Source organism: Morone saxatilis, unplaced genomic scaffold (genome assembly GCF_004916995.1).
Source record: "Morone saxatilis isolate NCDOM2014 unplaced genomic scaffold, NCSU_SB_2.0 Contig5, whole genome shotgun sequence".
NCBI classification, from domain to species: Eukaryota; Metazoa; Chordata; class Actinopteri; family Moronidae; genus Morone; species Morone saxatilis.
In genome coordinates, this window is record NW_023340095.1 from 18,278,170 (window position 1) to 18,294,105 (window position 15,936).

The 15,936-nt window shown below is 43.1% G+C and overlaps 1 protein-coding gene across 1 annotated transcript in view; it reads right to left on the reverse strand.

Annotated features, from left to right (window-relative positions):
* Nucleotides 1–3,674: 3,674 nt before the first annotated feature.
* The window catches only part of si:dkey-100n23.5 (cyclic AMP receptor-like protein A), a gene marked incomplete in the record, with an annotated part of 38,276 nt that continues 26,014 nt past the window's right edge, over nucleotides 3,675–15,936 (reverse strand). Inside the window, 2 exon segments of the mRNA XM_035676376.1 lie at nucleotides 3,675–5,451; nucleotides 11,914–12,067. Of these exon segments, the coding sequence (XP_035532269.1) occupies nucleotides 5,284–5,451; nucleotides 11,914–12,067 (322 nt within the window).

The following is a 15,936-nucleotide window of genomic DNA, read 5'->3' on the forward strand; positions in this document are numbered from 1 at the left end:
CACACACACACACACACCAGAGGGAGCCACACACCCACCTCTTTATAGCTCTCTCGCTCTGACACGCACCCACAAGCATGCACAGCCTTGCACGCACGCCGCACACACACACACACACACACACACACACACAGATGACACACAGGCAGGCAGCGTCAATAAAAAGCCCAGCGCTGTGAGAGGCCGCCGGCACTCCACTCCCCCCTCCTGCCACTGCGATTAGCGGAGGCTGGCTGGCTGGGGAGAGGCGCCCCTCTGTTATCTGGGGCGGTGGCAGCCTGTGTGTGTGTGTTGAGAGAGTGAGAGAAAGAGAGAGAGGGTAGAGGGAAAGATTAATTTAACTCTTTCGGGGCCAGACCGCAGCGCTTGGAGCTCCGCTCGCTCCTGCACTCCGCTCCGGCAGCAGCAGCACAGCCGAGCTGTTGTTAGACAGGATGACGGGAGAGAGGGACATTAAACGCGCCATTCTCCAGAAAGACATATGTGAGCAGGGTCATAGCCACCGAGGTCACGTCCTCTGTAACAGCCCATTTCAGTGGATTTGTTTTTTTTGTGGGGGGGATTTTATAATTATAGGCCTGCATTTTACACACGCTGGGTTTTAAGGCTGAGTCTTTGGACTTTCCAGACAATTGTTTAAATTGTGGACCCTTTATTGGTAGAGAGGGATTTATTCTCCACCAGGGTGAAGGAGTAGAGAACAGGTTTCAACATTTAGACGAGTGTTGTCAGTTAGAAGATCGATTTAAAAAAAAATCGTCAACGATTTTATTTTAATCGACAAATAATTTAAGATATTTTGCCTAACATTTGCTGCTTCCAGATTCTCTGGTTCATTTGAAATTGTTCTGCTTTTCTTTGTCCTATAACACAGTAAAGTCAATATCCTTTGGGTTTTAAACTGTTGGTTGGGGAAAACTATTTAAAATTTAAATATGTTGGAAGTGTCATTTTATAGTCAAAACAATTAATTGAGACATTATCAGATACATTTATAATCAGATAATAATATAAATAATAATAACTTTTTAATTACTCAGAAAATTGTACAGAGTTTGGTTGGTGACTTGATAAACATTTCCTAGGTGGGTGGGGGTTTTGTTTGGGGAATTTGGGGAACTCTTAGTGAAAATGTACCGGAGGGACAATTTGATCCAAAACATTCGTCTAAATGGTCAAACTGGTCTCATTGTAGATGTTGTCAAGCTGGCACATACACTAAAGACTCACAGCTCTGAGAATGATGTATTTCTTCTCATTTCATCTACTGCAGTGTAATGTTGGTCTCAGGAAAGTAAGATAGCCTTGAAACCAATCAGATCCCTTCACCTCACCGGCCTTTAAAGGTCTCTGAAAACCACAACATCAACACCGCTGTATTTATCTACTTGCAAAATGTTGGGGCTTTGAGAACTTGAATTTTGTTGTTTACAATTTCTCAAAATGCTGCTCCTGCACCGCTGAGGAGCTTTGTTCAGCTCTGCTCTGAGCAAATTATCACAGATTCAAGGTCAGTGTCAAGAGGAGAGGAATCCCTTGAAGCACTGTCTTTGCATAACTTGTCTTCCCATCTAAGGCCATTTCTCAGTGGCAGAAACAACCTGATCATTTGAAAATATGGTGGTAAAACATGAATTTTCAAGTAGTCAGCATGCAGTTATGTGTATTTCTTTATTTTATATAACTATGTTCCCGAAGTAAGTGAGAGTTATTGTGTTTGTTTGCACACGGGGGGTGAAACAGGATTACACTGCAGTTGCCCTTCATTGTATTTTGTAGTTTGTAAGCGCTCTCTGAATGGCAGGATTAACCTGTGAGGGAGGCCCCTGGGCAAAAATTTGCTAATGAGCCCCTGTTGTCTTAAAACTTCAGTTTGGCAGGGCCTCTCGACAATTACCAAAAACTGAGTGACACATGGTGAACACAGAGCATCTGGAGAGAGGACATTAGTTCTTTGGGGCATAGCTATATGTGTCTTTTTGTTCTTTTTGTTAAATAAAATCCATAGAATCACAAGAATATGGCCGTATCTCTGAATATTACACATTTGCTGTTTTTCCTTCTTGTCAACAAATCCCAGGAAAAGACCAAAACCAACAATAAACATATCCCACCAACAGTATACCGTCTGTATATCTAGTCTGAGATCTTCTTCCTCTGTGCCACAGATCAATCAGTGAGCCTGTTGCACTGGCTGACATGTTTCTTCATTACAATGAACATAACCCCTCTAGTTTATTTTGAGTCCAATCCACCTACACCTTCCTGTTGGCACAAATGCTTTATGGGGCACCAAATATAAATATAAAATAGTGCCAACAAGCGCACTATTTACTCAATTTCTAAATTTTTTGTTAGAAACTACAATACCCAGGTTTTTTTTTCCCTTCAGAAAATCGGTAAACCTTAACTTAAACTTTAAATAAATACACAATATGTATTTGGGGCCAGCTTTTGAATATTAAATTCTTCAGTAGGAATACAAGAGCCACATCCAGGGCAGGGAAGTTGGGACGGACTAACGCATTGTTGGTTTTGGTGTCATAGGATTTGTTGACAGGAAAAAGTATAAAATAACCCTTCTCATAGGGTGCATTTTAATCTCAATATGAAATACTACGGTTTGCGTTTTGAATGTGAAATAAACTTTAGTATTCGGCTCAAATGCCGCTCCTTTATGTCTGCATGCAGGCACACAGAGGGAAGGTCTGCGCTTATACCAACAGCCCGGAGCACGCTAATTAAAACACCTGATGTAAAGCTCGACACAACAAGTTGGACTCAATTATTTCTACCTTTAAGACGCCATTCATGCGGGCTGTAATCTGCACATTAACCTTCCCCGGCGTTATATTTACAGTAAAGCGGCGGCTGGGCTGAGTTTGAGAGGGGCTCTACCGTCCAGGCGGGGATGTGTTGGAGCCCAACCCCTACCGGACCTGCCTCACTTTCGCTCCGAGGTGACGGAGGGAGCTCCGGCTTGTTTTTCAGCGTCTGGGCTGCTGCTGCTGCTGTCGCCTCTCTCTCTCCCCCTCTCTCTGTGCGTCACAGCTAGGTCATGGCCGGACTCCAACAAAGGCTCCGGTTTCTCGAGCCACGTGCACGTGCGCAAACACACACACACACACACACACAGAGAGAGAGGCACCGGGAGCACACCAACACAGATCTGACAAATGATAGGGTGGCGAGGCGAGGCGAGCTAATAGTAGGCAGTGCGCCTGCCGACATGCCCGTGGGCCGCGGGTGTTAAATTGTATCCAATTACGGCGCATGCGACGATATGAGGGGGGAATAATAATTCTTCTTGCGTGACAGGGAGATTCGCTTATTTCCCGGGCTCTTTATATGGAGTGGGGGTTGCGGGGCTCGAACCGTAGAAGCGTCTGTGGGAGAGCCTGTGGAGGTGTGTGGAGGTCTGGTTTTCTGGAGGACATGGCGCACATATTTCATTAATCAAAATCCAGTTAACCAGATTTGGAGACGGCAGGGGCCATCAGGGGTCCGGCAAATAATTAATATCCATTATTTAAGAAGCCCAAGTCTAAAAAGACGTCTTAGCGCACATCCAAACACACACACACATACATGGACACTCACCTCACAGGAGGCATCGCAGTGGCATGAGGGATTGCCATCAATGTGAAAATGAAATAAACACGCCCAGTCTCAGCTTTGTTATGAAATGTCTCTCCTGCTCATTTATTTGATGGAGTGCACAGTCAAGTAAAACCAGCAACAGTGCCAAAAGGGGGGTAGGGGCACAATGCGTGTGTGTGTGTGTGTGATACAGTGGTGGGGCTCTGTGAACTGCAAACTAAAGTTGCACTCTGGTGTCATTGACGCCCAGCAGAAAAGTTCAACAACTGAAGGGTAAAAAGGGTCAAGTGTCGGTTCATTAGTTCAACTTGTCAGAGAGGCAGCTGACAGCGGCAACACGCGTCGACAGTGATGAAACCACCTACATATGAGGGAAAACCAAATGGGCTGAGGTTGAATATAAAGTGACTCTATTATCCTGCCAATCACACCTCAGCTATGTCCCCTCAGAGCCTCTGACAATGGCCATGAGATGATGAACCATCGAAGGCTGTTGCTATGCCGTGGGTGCTGTGAGTGTGTCATCTTTTCCAACCTGTTTTGACAGCCACCTTAGAGAAAGCATTGTGTGTATATGTCTGTGTGTGTGTGGGAGTATGTTTGACCAATAACATGTTTTTTTAAAAGTTGTTCATAAGGCTATATATGTACTGAATCAGGTTGTGCTCGACTGTCACGTGAGAGCAGCAGGTTTGGACCAAGAGAAGCATTTTCTTCACATTCCAGTCCAAGGCACGTACAAAAATAGTGTGTACACTTAAATATATACAGTACATCGATCTGTTATAAATACAGTAAAACAAATAAATGCAAGAGTTCATAAAAAATACAAAAATCTTTTCAAAGGAATACTTGTGCGAAAGTTGCAACAACAGTAATGTCATATGCAAAGAGAAACAACAGAAAACAAATACTGTCTGTGGAAGGAGAGACTCCCTGCCAGTAACACTCTTGCTTTTTGGACTTATTTGCCCTACCGAGTGACCATTTTAGAACCCCCTCCTGTATTTCCACTGCACCCCACCTCCCCCCTTTCGGATAGAAAACCATTCAGTACCCAGATCAGTCTCAGTGTGGATGCAGACGCTTTCACAACTGACACACAGGGTGCTTTTTAAAAGGCCTGCTTTTCACCTCATCCCCTGAAGAGAAGTGAAAAGGTAATTGCTGTGAATGCTAAACTAACACCTTGTTATGATTGCCTTTCAGCAGTCCTTTGTCTTTAGGTCCTTTTTTTTTTTTTCTTTCATATTTGTGGTATGCCAAAAACACTGCAGAATGCCGGAGTCAAGAAGGCGGTGCAGAGAGGGAAATCGTTTTAAGACCTTTGGGATGCAGCAGATGTCTTTAACATTAGGAGGATCTTTAGATCCGCTCTTCTCTCGCTCCTCTCTGATGGTACTGTAGTATTGCAGGGAGCTGCAGCTCTGCTCAGTATGTGTGTGTGTGTCTTTAGGATATTAAATAGTAAAGGATGGGGATTAATAATGGAACCTGACAGCTCATCTCCGGCTTCTATCTGCCTGACTGTCCCCCCAATCTTCCCTTCCATTCCCTCCCTACCTCTTCTTCCTCCTTCTCAGTTTCTAATCCGCTGCGTTCCTCCCTTGCTGTGACCCCCCTTCGTGCTCTTTTCCTCCAGCTCTTTTGTCCTCTCTGTCTCTCCCTCTCTCCAGTCCTCTCTCAGGGCCCTCGGTCTTTCAGGGTCATGTCAGGAGAGTAGAAGAGCACGTTGGTGTCATCGTCGTCGTCATCGCTGAGGTCGGCCAGGTCAGCCTGTGTGTAGCGCACCGCCCCGGGGTGGTACTCTCCGATCCGAGTCCTGTCACACAGCCGTGACTGCAGAGCCAGCTAGAAAAATCACACACACACACAGTTTGAAATTAACACACGGTTGGTACTGGTGTTAAGATTATGTTACACTAAGCCTACATTTGAAATCTTTTTCTCTCTCCATTCTGGTCATCCATACACATTAAGCTGATGTTTTACACACTCGAAGACAGTCTCCTGAGTTGATAAATGTGAAAATGCTGGCAGCGTGTTTAACTCCCCATTTGGACTTGAACGCTACAGGCGAGACAGGCTGCTTCATCGTGAACTGAGCTTCCAAATAACATCCTGGTGCTGCCCACCGTGATTTAAGACTCAAAAATTGCAGCACCAACCTGGAGAAGTTCAATGAAATGTTCAACTAATGCCCTCTGACATGCGGCAGTGACATCCTGGATACAATCAATTACCAACACTTGTTTTGATTCCCTCTGGCAAATGAAGCACAGTTGTTTTTCATTTTCTACTCCACTCAACTACATGAAAGTACCAAACTTTAGACAGATAGGAGGAAGAGCTGATTGTCATGTTCAATATAATGGTGGTGTGTTCTTTATACTACGACAAAAAATATGATTTTTATTAAAATCGCAATATAAATCAATATATTCAATTGCAACCGCTGTATTGTGATACGTATTGTATTGCAAGATTCTTGCCAATACACAGCCCTAATAGTAACAAGACTTGAGTAAGACAAATGATTGCTTGACAATGAACATTAACTACTGTCTTGTGCACCAGTATTGTGGGAAAAGAGCTAAGTATGTAATTTACATGCTTGATTCTTACACGTTTGTAAGCCTCAGGCTCATGGGAAGCAAAAGAGAGCATGCTACTTTGACTTCGTTATGGCCTGAATATACTCCCAGACGGATGAGAACACAGCTGCGGACAACACAGCAGCGTAGTAGTCCTGTTTGTACTACTTTCTAAAGTTCGCTTGGAGGTCATGTTCCTGGCTGGTTACCCAAAGCGTAGTGGATGTGGTGCAGTCACCAAAAGTATGTGGTATATCTGGTTTGATACATAGGCAACACGTACACCCTCTGATGACAACATTTACGCCACTTGCCCCCTTGTGTATTAGCGCATGCGCAAAGTATACCTGCTTTTAGGGGGCCACTGTACTCAGACATAACTGCTTGTCGGATGGCGGAATAACTCAGGACATCCCCTCCCCCCACACATTTCTGACACCAGATTAGGAAAGGCTGTGTCTGACCATTTCTGTAACTTTCCGAAACCGACGATGCAATATACAAACCCACTTATGCGTGATGCCTTCAGCATGGACCAGGCTTTTTGAAAACAATGATATAAGCCTGGTTAAGGACACTATAGCAGCAAAGTTAAGAAGACACCCCTGTGTCACCTCTTACTTTCTCTGGTCACTTATTTTAAATGTCATAGTCAATCACACAGTAACGATTTTGTGATCAAACAGGTTTATACCGATTTTGTCAGATGACTTTGGGGATCATAAAACAATGATCTGATTGACGTCTCAGAGCAACAGTGCAGGGACTTCTCTTCGCCTGGTTAAGGTAACATTTATGAGCCGCGATCAAATCACTATTTCATACTCATTCAGCTGTCTGACAACAGAAACAGACAAATATGTAAATGAGAAAAAAACAAGCAGTGAATTTCGACTGTTTTAAAACAAAGAATAGGTGATCACAGAGAACAAGAGGGGGGCAGAATGTTTAAAGTTTAACCAGCTGAGACTCAGCACGGTATCCAGGCTGTGATATCTACTCCTTAATACATGATGGCTGTGATGCACAGTTTTGATGTTTACAGGTTGAAATAAGACAGCAAAGAAGAGAATCTTTACAAAAACTTCTGTGGACACACTGTTGTCACGCATTAACAGCATGATCAAAACTCGCCAGTTGTCTTAGTGTGGACGTAGTCTAAGATTGCAGTGATGCTGAGACATAAGGAGATGAGGGAGCAGCTCTTTCTTGCATGCACACTCGCGTACACACAGAAGAAGGAGCGAGAGGTGAGCTCATTGCAGAGCCACAGGCGGTTCAGCTGTATGGCTAGAATGCAGATCAATATCAGGGAAGGAAAGAGTGGAAGAGGGGAAGAGGGAGCGAACACAGGTGGGAGGGAGATGCTACACAAAGGAGAGCGGCAGAAATAATGTAAGAGAGATAAATTCCAGAGATGCTGTAACAGGGTACAGGGAACAGAGGAGGCAAGGGAACAGACACACATACAGTACAGAGAGACAGAGATAGGCAGAGAGAGGGAGGAGGAGAAGCGTCAAAGACTGCCGTGGAAGAGAGGGGAAAAAAAACTACGGAGGACTAGATAAAGCCAGAGATACGAGGCGGAGAGACAGCAGAATGTTTACACACAAGAAACCACGTTACTGACAGGTTACTGTCCCGTAGGTAATTAGACAACAGGTTTATGTAAAATCCTTATATACTCGCAGCAGGTCAGTCATCAAAAGGGGCTGCATAGTGTAAGTTTTAGTTGCACCAAGACTGATGAGGCCTCATTTAAGCTGCAACTAACTTCAGAATTCACAGGATTAAGAAGAGGTCAGATTTTTTGGTTTGATTTTTGGAATCACGATTCAATTCTCAATTCACACATAAACAGAAAAAGAGGCACCATCTTTTAGTGCCACACCGCTCACTCATGTTTGTAGTTTGCTGAACTGCAGAATTTGCAGAAACATAACTGTCAGTTAAGCTAACTTGTCTTAAAGAAGGTCACTGTCTGACAGAGCAGAAAAAGCGAGAAGTGTGTGGGAGTATGAAGTGCAGTTAACTGCAATCATTTGGAAACGTGACAGTCTTCTGCCTGAATGAGAATAATAAAATCTAAGTTTTTTACTGACCGCCACTGGCCTCAGTGTTAAAGATGTAACATTTCGCTAGCAACATAGGAAGAGGACATCCCCGTTTTTAATCACAAAGCTACAAAGCTCTGACTGGTCGACTGTTTCTTCAACTGCAGGAAACAGTTGTTTGGCACAACACCAGGCCAATTTGAATCACTGAACACTTAGATTTTTTGCAGTGATTCAGTCTGATATAAGGCTACAGGTGCAGGTCTTTTGAAAATCAATAGCGTATATCAAGTTAATCTCCATAGACTAAACTAGGGGTTTTCAAAAGTCACACACTCTGGATCTACCTCTGACAAAACTGAGATTATGCCAATGGTTTGCTTGTTAGTCTCTGAGTGACGGTGTACAGTTTATTCGCAAAATACTTCACCTTCATCTTGCAGAACTAGTTACTGAGTCATTAAATCCAAAATGCTCCCAAGTGCCTGCCTTTATTCAAGATGCCCTAAACTCACAGTTACATTATGGAGAAACACATTTACGTTATCAGCAACGTACGAACATTTATGGAATGTCACAATGTACAGTGATCCCGCCTGCCCATAGGATGAAGACTGTAGATATCATCGTCATACACCACTGCCACATTCGGAGGGGATCCCCTTATGGCAAGTATGGTGAGCAGGGACTGACAACTCTTTCAATGTACGCATGGCATATGAGTAGTGCATTAAGACAGACTAGAAAAAGTCTGAGCCAGTCCCTTTAAATGCATGTAAACGCACCGCAGGCAAACAGCAAGACAGACACAGAGAGCGAGGGAGCTAGAGGAGGCAGAGTTAGGAAGGGTGGGGGGTGTCTGGTACGAAAGCGCAGATTTGTTGCGTTGAGGGAGGAACATTTTGAAGCTGTTACAACCCCCCCACCACCACCTCCTCCTTCTCTCCCTTACCCCTCCTCTCCCCGCCAATCTCACACCTGATGTGTGGGGGCTGTTGGGAGTCGCATGCCAAGATGAATAACAACCGGCTGTTAGTCACGATAGAGCATGAACATACACGCCGCCTGTCTCTCTCTCTCTCTCTCTCTCTGTCGTCTCCTGTCTCACCTTCTCCCTCTTTCTCTCTGGCACACACAAACAGCATTTTCTCTGTGATTTACGGACGCATTGAGATTCCATTTCGCTCCTCTGTCTCTCTGTGTCTCTCTCTCTACTCACCACAGTGAAGCATTGACATTTGGGTTGAAGGTCATACCACACATTCCACTCTTCCACACTGCGCTCATGACCCGTTATCAGTGTGGTTGGTGATACAGAGCAGGTGACAATATGCGTGTTTGTGTGTGTGTACGCGGGAACTAAAACCACAGAGAATTTTTTTTCTATGTGGTTCAATATCAGCTCTGACTCGCATCCGCAGATACTGCCAATGTTTGTAGATTGAGACAAATCTGTGGAGAATTGTATTGATTGTAGTGTTTATTGAAATGCAACCAATGAGGTTTGCAGTTCAAATGTAAAAACATCATTCCTCTGGTAATTTTGTCTTTATTACATTTCTCTAAAAGCTCATTTTGTGAAACCACTAAAAACTAAAGTCATTGATTTGTATTTTTACTCCTTAAATAAAAGGATTTGTATCAACGACCCAACAATTATCTCCTATATAAGTGGTGCGATAGCACCTTTTACAAATGGTACCAATCAATTTGGAAAGTTAAGTAGTCTAATTACAAATTCTAAAGTGATTATTTCTAATAAGAAGGCTAAACTTCTAGAGGTAAAAACTTTTTTGCAGGATTAGCACAATTTATAATAAGTATTTTGAACTCAACATTCCTACAGTGATTAAAAAAATACAGAAATAGAGAAGAGCTACAACTAACTGTCATTTTTCCTATAAATTAAAGGACCAGTGTGTAGTAGTTAGTGCCATCTAGAGGTGTCATTGCAGATTGCGATCAACTCACCTCACTCCCCATTCCAAGTGTGTAGGAGAAACTTAGGTGTCCATGAAACTCACAATAAAACACAAAAAGCCCCATCTAGGGCCAGTGGTTGGTTTGTCCTTTAGTGCTACTATAGAAACTTGGCGGTTCAAGAGGGCTGCCTCCACAGAAGAGGACCCAGTCCCTCTGTAGATAAAAACAGCTCATTCTAAAGCCGGGGTAGGCAATCTGCAGCACTAGAGCTACATGTGACTCTCCAGTAGCAGCTTTCACCATTTTCATTCATGATTTTTTTAGGGCCTAAAGCGATTCTTATATTCTCCAATTGTAAAAACAAATAAAAATAAAAAACGGCTTACTGCTTGACCTGCGGCGAGAAATTAGCATTATAAGGCACAAATGTTTTTTTCTTTTAGTGGGCCAAAAATTGCTCTTTTGATTGTAAAGGTTGCTGACCCCAGTTCTAAGGTAACAAAAACACTATTCTTATATTCAGGTGATTATACACTAATGAAAACATATCTATGAATATCATATTCCATTTCTGCCAATACATTCTCACAATGGACCTTTGAGCTGCAGATCTTTTCCCTGTTTCTCACTTTGTCTATAAACTGTCATAAAATAAATGGCCCATCACAATTTCCAACAGCCCAAGTTAACATATTGAAATTGTCAAAGATATTCAGTTCCTGATCATAAAAAATGAAGAAAAACCAGCAATATTTACATCTGCTAATTTCACTAATTCCCCTCAACTTCAAAAATTGGCTCTCAGATCACAAAATTGTTTCCATCAACATCTGTCATACATTGTCAACTAGACATTCCTTGGCACTAAATGGACAAATGCGTATTGCGGAGATCTCCACAGGGTTGTTAATCATTCTTGATGACTCAACAACTACTTTACCAAGTGAGACTGGTGGCCTTCAAAATTAGATTTCTGCATTGTGATATTGGCCAACTGACTCATCTCGAATAGGAAAATGTGGCTCCATCATTTATGATAATACTGTACAGTCAGAGACCTGTTGATGCTGATGTTGCAATTCCTTGAAAATGATATGGTTCATTTAGATTAAGTGGAATGTCTACAGCGTTATGCATACAATGTGCAGTGGTAAGAAATTATCCACTAGGCACAAATTGATAATTTTGTAGTACACTTTTTTTAGGAGGAGCCCATCTTCCTCAATATCTGCATATTATCAAGTCTTTAAATGACCACCAGTCGACCTAATATAGCTTAAAGAATGGTCAATATTAGTTCAACACTAGATCCACAAAACAGCTATGACAAACTAAATTTAGGAAATTGAAGAAAGAAAACTTTCAAAAATAAGTGACACTATTGCGGTAAGGAGAGTGCCTTTTTGCATACGTCCTTGTATTTGTCTCCAAATATGTTTCTACAACTGACAACCTCCCACACACAAGCATAGCCATTCAATTCTATAACATTTCAAGAATGCAAGGACTGGAAAAACTGGGAGAAAAAAAATAATTCAGTCATAGGGCTTTCATCCGAAGCATGCTGGGATAGGCTTCAGCTACCTGTGACCCTGAGAGGAGTAAGCAAAGGCACGTGGTAGAGGACGGATGGCAATCAGAGGTTTATAAAGCCCTTTTCAGACAAGAAATCTCTATCATCGCTGGCTGTGTGTATCTGTTACAGTAATGGCTTTGTAACTGCGCTAGTGGTGTTGCTGTACCTGCATGCCAGTAGGGCTCAGTAGGCTCCACCAATCCCTATCCAGGCCAAAGACAAAGGCGTTGGCCAAGCCGTGGAGTGGTGCTGACAGGACGTGCAACAGGGTGAGAGGGAAGGATGGATCCTGTGGGTAGAAGGCATTATGGAGCCTGTTGGAGAAGAGAGAGAGAGACAGAAGTGTTCGTGAGTTCATCCATAAAAATAAAAAAAAGGTTGTAAATAAAGAGACAACCTGCAAGAGAGCTTCGGGGGTGAGTAATTGAAGGAGAAGTCAGAAGCAGTAGAAAGACAGCAACGGGAAAAAAGGGAAAGACAGGGAGCGAGAAGTTGATAGACAGAGCAACTAAAAGAGGGAGAAAGAGAGGGAGAGGACAAGTGAGTGACAGAGTGAGGGACAGGGTGAGAACGAGAGGTAATGAGAGCGAGCGGCGCAGGCAGAAAGGGAGAGAGAGAGGAAAAGGGGAGGGCGAAAGAGCGAGTGAGCTTTATATCAGCGTTTAAGAGCCCATTAGGCAGCGTGAGACGGCTGGGCTGACACATTCTTGGCTGCCGCTTCGACAGCACGCAGCACTTTACAAGGACAGGGAGAAGTGTAGCGCTCGACTCCCTTCCTCTCCTTCTCTCCCCTTTCTCTCCTCTCAGTTTCCTGCTTCTCCTGACCACAATTCCACCGTCCCCTTTTCTCCTTCTTTTTCATTCTATGCACGTTTCCTACACACTGCCTCCCCCTTCTCCGATATCTCCCCCATTTCTTTGCATTCGGTTTCATCTGTCTGGATATCTCATTTTCATCTTGACTCATGAGGGTGATCCTCGATCCTTTTCTTTTCAATTCGCCTCCCTGTGCCTATCTCTCTGGGAGCCTGGGGCATGACTAGGAGGAGAACCTGATATTGTGTGGTGCGGCTGCAAACTAATGGCTGCCCCTGAGAATGATGCTGCTCAGCCATTAACCCTGGATTAACCCTGTATTAGCGCTGCGCGTCGGGTTAGCCCGCCGCTAATGTCTTTTATTGATCTATTAGCGAGAGAATCAAACCGCACACAGCTCGCAGCGTTTTCCGTATGTATGTGTCCCTAGGTTGGGTGCACAGAGTGAACTAAGTGGCCACGGTGGTTGACCTCAGGTTCGAGAGAAAGGCCTCCCCAAGCTACTTGTGCCCCGCAGGGAAAGAAGATACAAAACCAACCATTTGAGGAAGAGAACCACTATGTGGTTGCAAGCAGTTACGTGAGACACCACAGTCACTATCTATTTGTGACTGACACAGTCAGAGGATGAGGCACGTCTCCAGTTATTTACAATGATAATGATTTCATTAAGATCTTTGGTAACAGCACTATTGTTGTGTTTTCAACTATTCTCCCCATTAATCACTTCACAACAGTGTTGCCAATAGTGTGACATAACTGGACTCATCCCTAAACAAACAAGCCTTGTCTGTAAAAAAAAAAACTAAAATAACTACAAGTAACTACTTTATATGATACATTGCAACTTTTTTTTTTAGCATAAATCTTTAAAACAGTTCATAAAGACATGGTTCCAGGTTTTGGCAAATGTTCTCAACAGTTTACTCAAACAGGAGTAAATACCGTACTATTTTCAGTTGCTGATTAATTCATATTTGGTTTGCTAATATCTATGGCACCAGGATATTGAGGGATTGACTCAAAATAATCTACAGTGTCCATAATGAAGGAATATTCACCCAACTGGGTGGACCATATGTGTTTTTCTAAGCTTTTGGAAAACAAATGAGGGTTTGGCTAGACAGGCAATACTTGTTAGAAGGACAAATTCATAGCAAGTTTTGCATTTGTGCAATGTGTTGGCAAAAAGAAAAGTATTGAATATTTTCCCAGCCTTATCCTTTAAAAGTTTCTGTCCATGAAAGATGGTCAAAGGATAAATCACTTTCAACACATATATCTAAGTGAAATCTAAGTAATAAGTAACAAGTAAGAACATTGTATTTGCAAAAGGAAGTAAGTGGATTTATGATAAATGTGGGCCTAATTTGAAGAAAATCAAACACTGACACTAATATTAAGGCTGTTTGGTGTAATCATACAAAGGGTTGTAACTAATGCGACAACACAATGAATTACAGTGTTATAGTCTGGTCGATAGGACCTAAAATCCATATGATGAGCCACATTTACCTTGGTCAACACAAATAAAACCAGTGCTGAGCAATGTACCGGGTGAACCGGTGTACCAGTTTTAATTTCCTATATGATATGAATTTTTCATATACAACCATACTGGTGCATAGCTGAAACAACTGCTGCAAGTGCCAAGGTTGGGGCAAGCTGTGTACTGTGTATTGAGAGGGGAGCCCTGTTAAGTGTATACCCTTCTTAATAACAGTTATAACTTTATAGCGCAACAATTAATGACCCACAACTAACTCTAATACGGCAAAACAAAATGGCACACAGCAATTTGTGTCAATTTGTTTCTTAATTGTGCATTTAGAAAAGGTAGCAAGGCTAAAGTTGTTGGCAATTGTGTTTTATTTCTACCTTTTGAGTAAGTTTTAAGCCATTAGAAATCGATGTAAAGGCCCAGTCATTTACATTAAGCTCAATATGGCACCAACTCTCTGGACCTGTGTCCAACTGTAATTTCTCCAACATTTGAGTTGTTGTTGTTGTTAAGTAGTTGATTACATTGTTAAAACAGCGAAGTGGAACGATGCCAACTCGTCTTGATCTGTTATGAATGTACCTGCACAAATGTAACAAGAAACTGCTGACCGACTGTAACTGATTGTTTGAACTCAGGGTTAGATGTGATTGTTGTGCTTTTAGATGCTTTAAGGGAGTAGAGTACACATCGCAGCCTACCTAAAGAAATAAACTGACTAAACATACTGACGTGACTTTGGATGACTACAGTTTTGGTAAACTTTATTCTGTAAATGTGAAAAATGCCCCACCTTTGAATTACAGGTTAGAGGCACTTTTACTTGCCAAACTAAGCAAGCACATCATTATGACCTGTTTTTCTTCTTCTTTTAACTTCCCTTAAAAACCCAGTGACTCTGCAGGTGAAAAGTACAGGAGATGATTATGGAGATTCATCCACAAATCTGGTTATAATCCTCTCTTATCCTCTTTTGGAGCACGAGGTTGCGAGGTTTATTTGCTAGTAATCTGTCTCCATTTACCTTCCACATACCCTTTGGAAAGTTGTGACAGGAAAGACACCGTGTGTTGGGTTGGCCAAAGGTTGGAGAGCAACCTGTAACAAGAACCTACCTGTTGTAAGTCAGTCTGGGTGAGGGTGGCAACTAAATGCGGCTTGAAATAAAAGCAACAGTGCAGCTAGTGGAGTGTAGAGTGGCGTGTCCTGGCGCTTGTCGGAGTGAGGACCATTTCAGAGCAACGCTGCCTATTTTCTGGGTTAGCCTACTGCTGTATCTCCAAGGACCAGACCAGCTGCTGCTCACATTCATTTCACTTCCCATTAAAGGTGAAATAAATCAGGAGTCCCCACACAACCTCCTAAGAGACGCAGAAAACACACACACATACATGCGGACGGAGGAAGTCGGACATGCATAAACACACATCACTGGCTGTGCGTGGAGGTGTCTACATACAGTATAACCTAGGTCATATGCACTGAGGATGTCAGGTGGAGAGGAAATGCAGTGGATGTGTCTTTGTGTGTGCGTCTGCCTGAGTGTGTGTGTTTGACAGCGCAGCGGTGAGAGTGAGTGGGTCTGTGTGAAGGGGGGCTATTTCTGGCGTCTCATTTTTTTTTCCCTGCTGCCGCAAAGAAATGCGATCGGCGTCCGGGAAACGAGAGCTGGCAGCAAGCAATCATCTGCCTTCCACACACACACACACACAGCACACACACACAGCACCTCACAGTGCCGAGCAACACGCGCCATGGCAACGGAACAGCCGCAATTAGAGGCGAAGAGCCTTTCCCCTCCATCGAGGGAGAGACGGAGAGCGAAATGAAAGGAAGAAAGAAAAGAGCAGGCGAGAGAGAGAAAGAGAGACA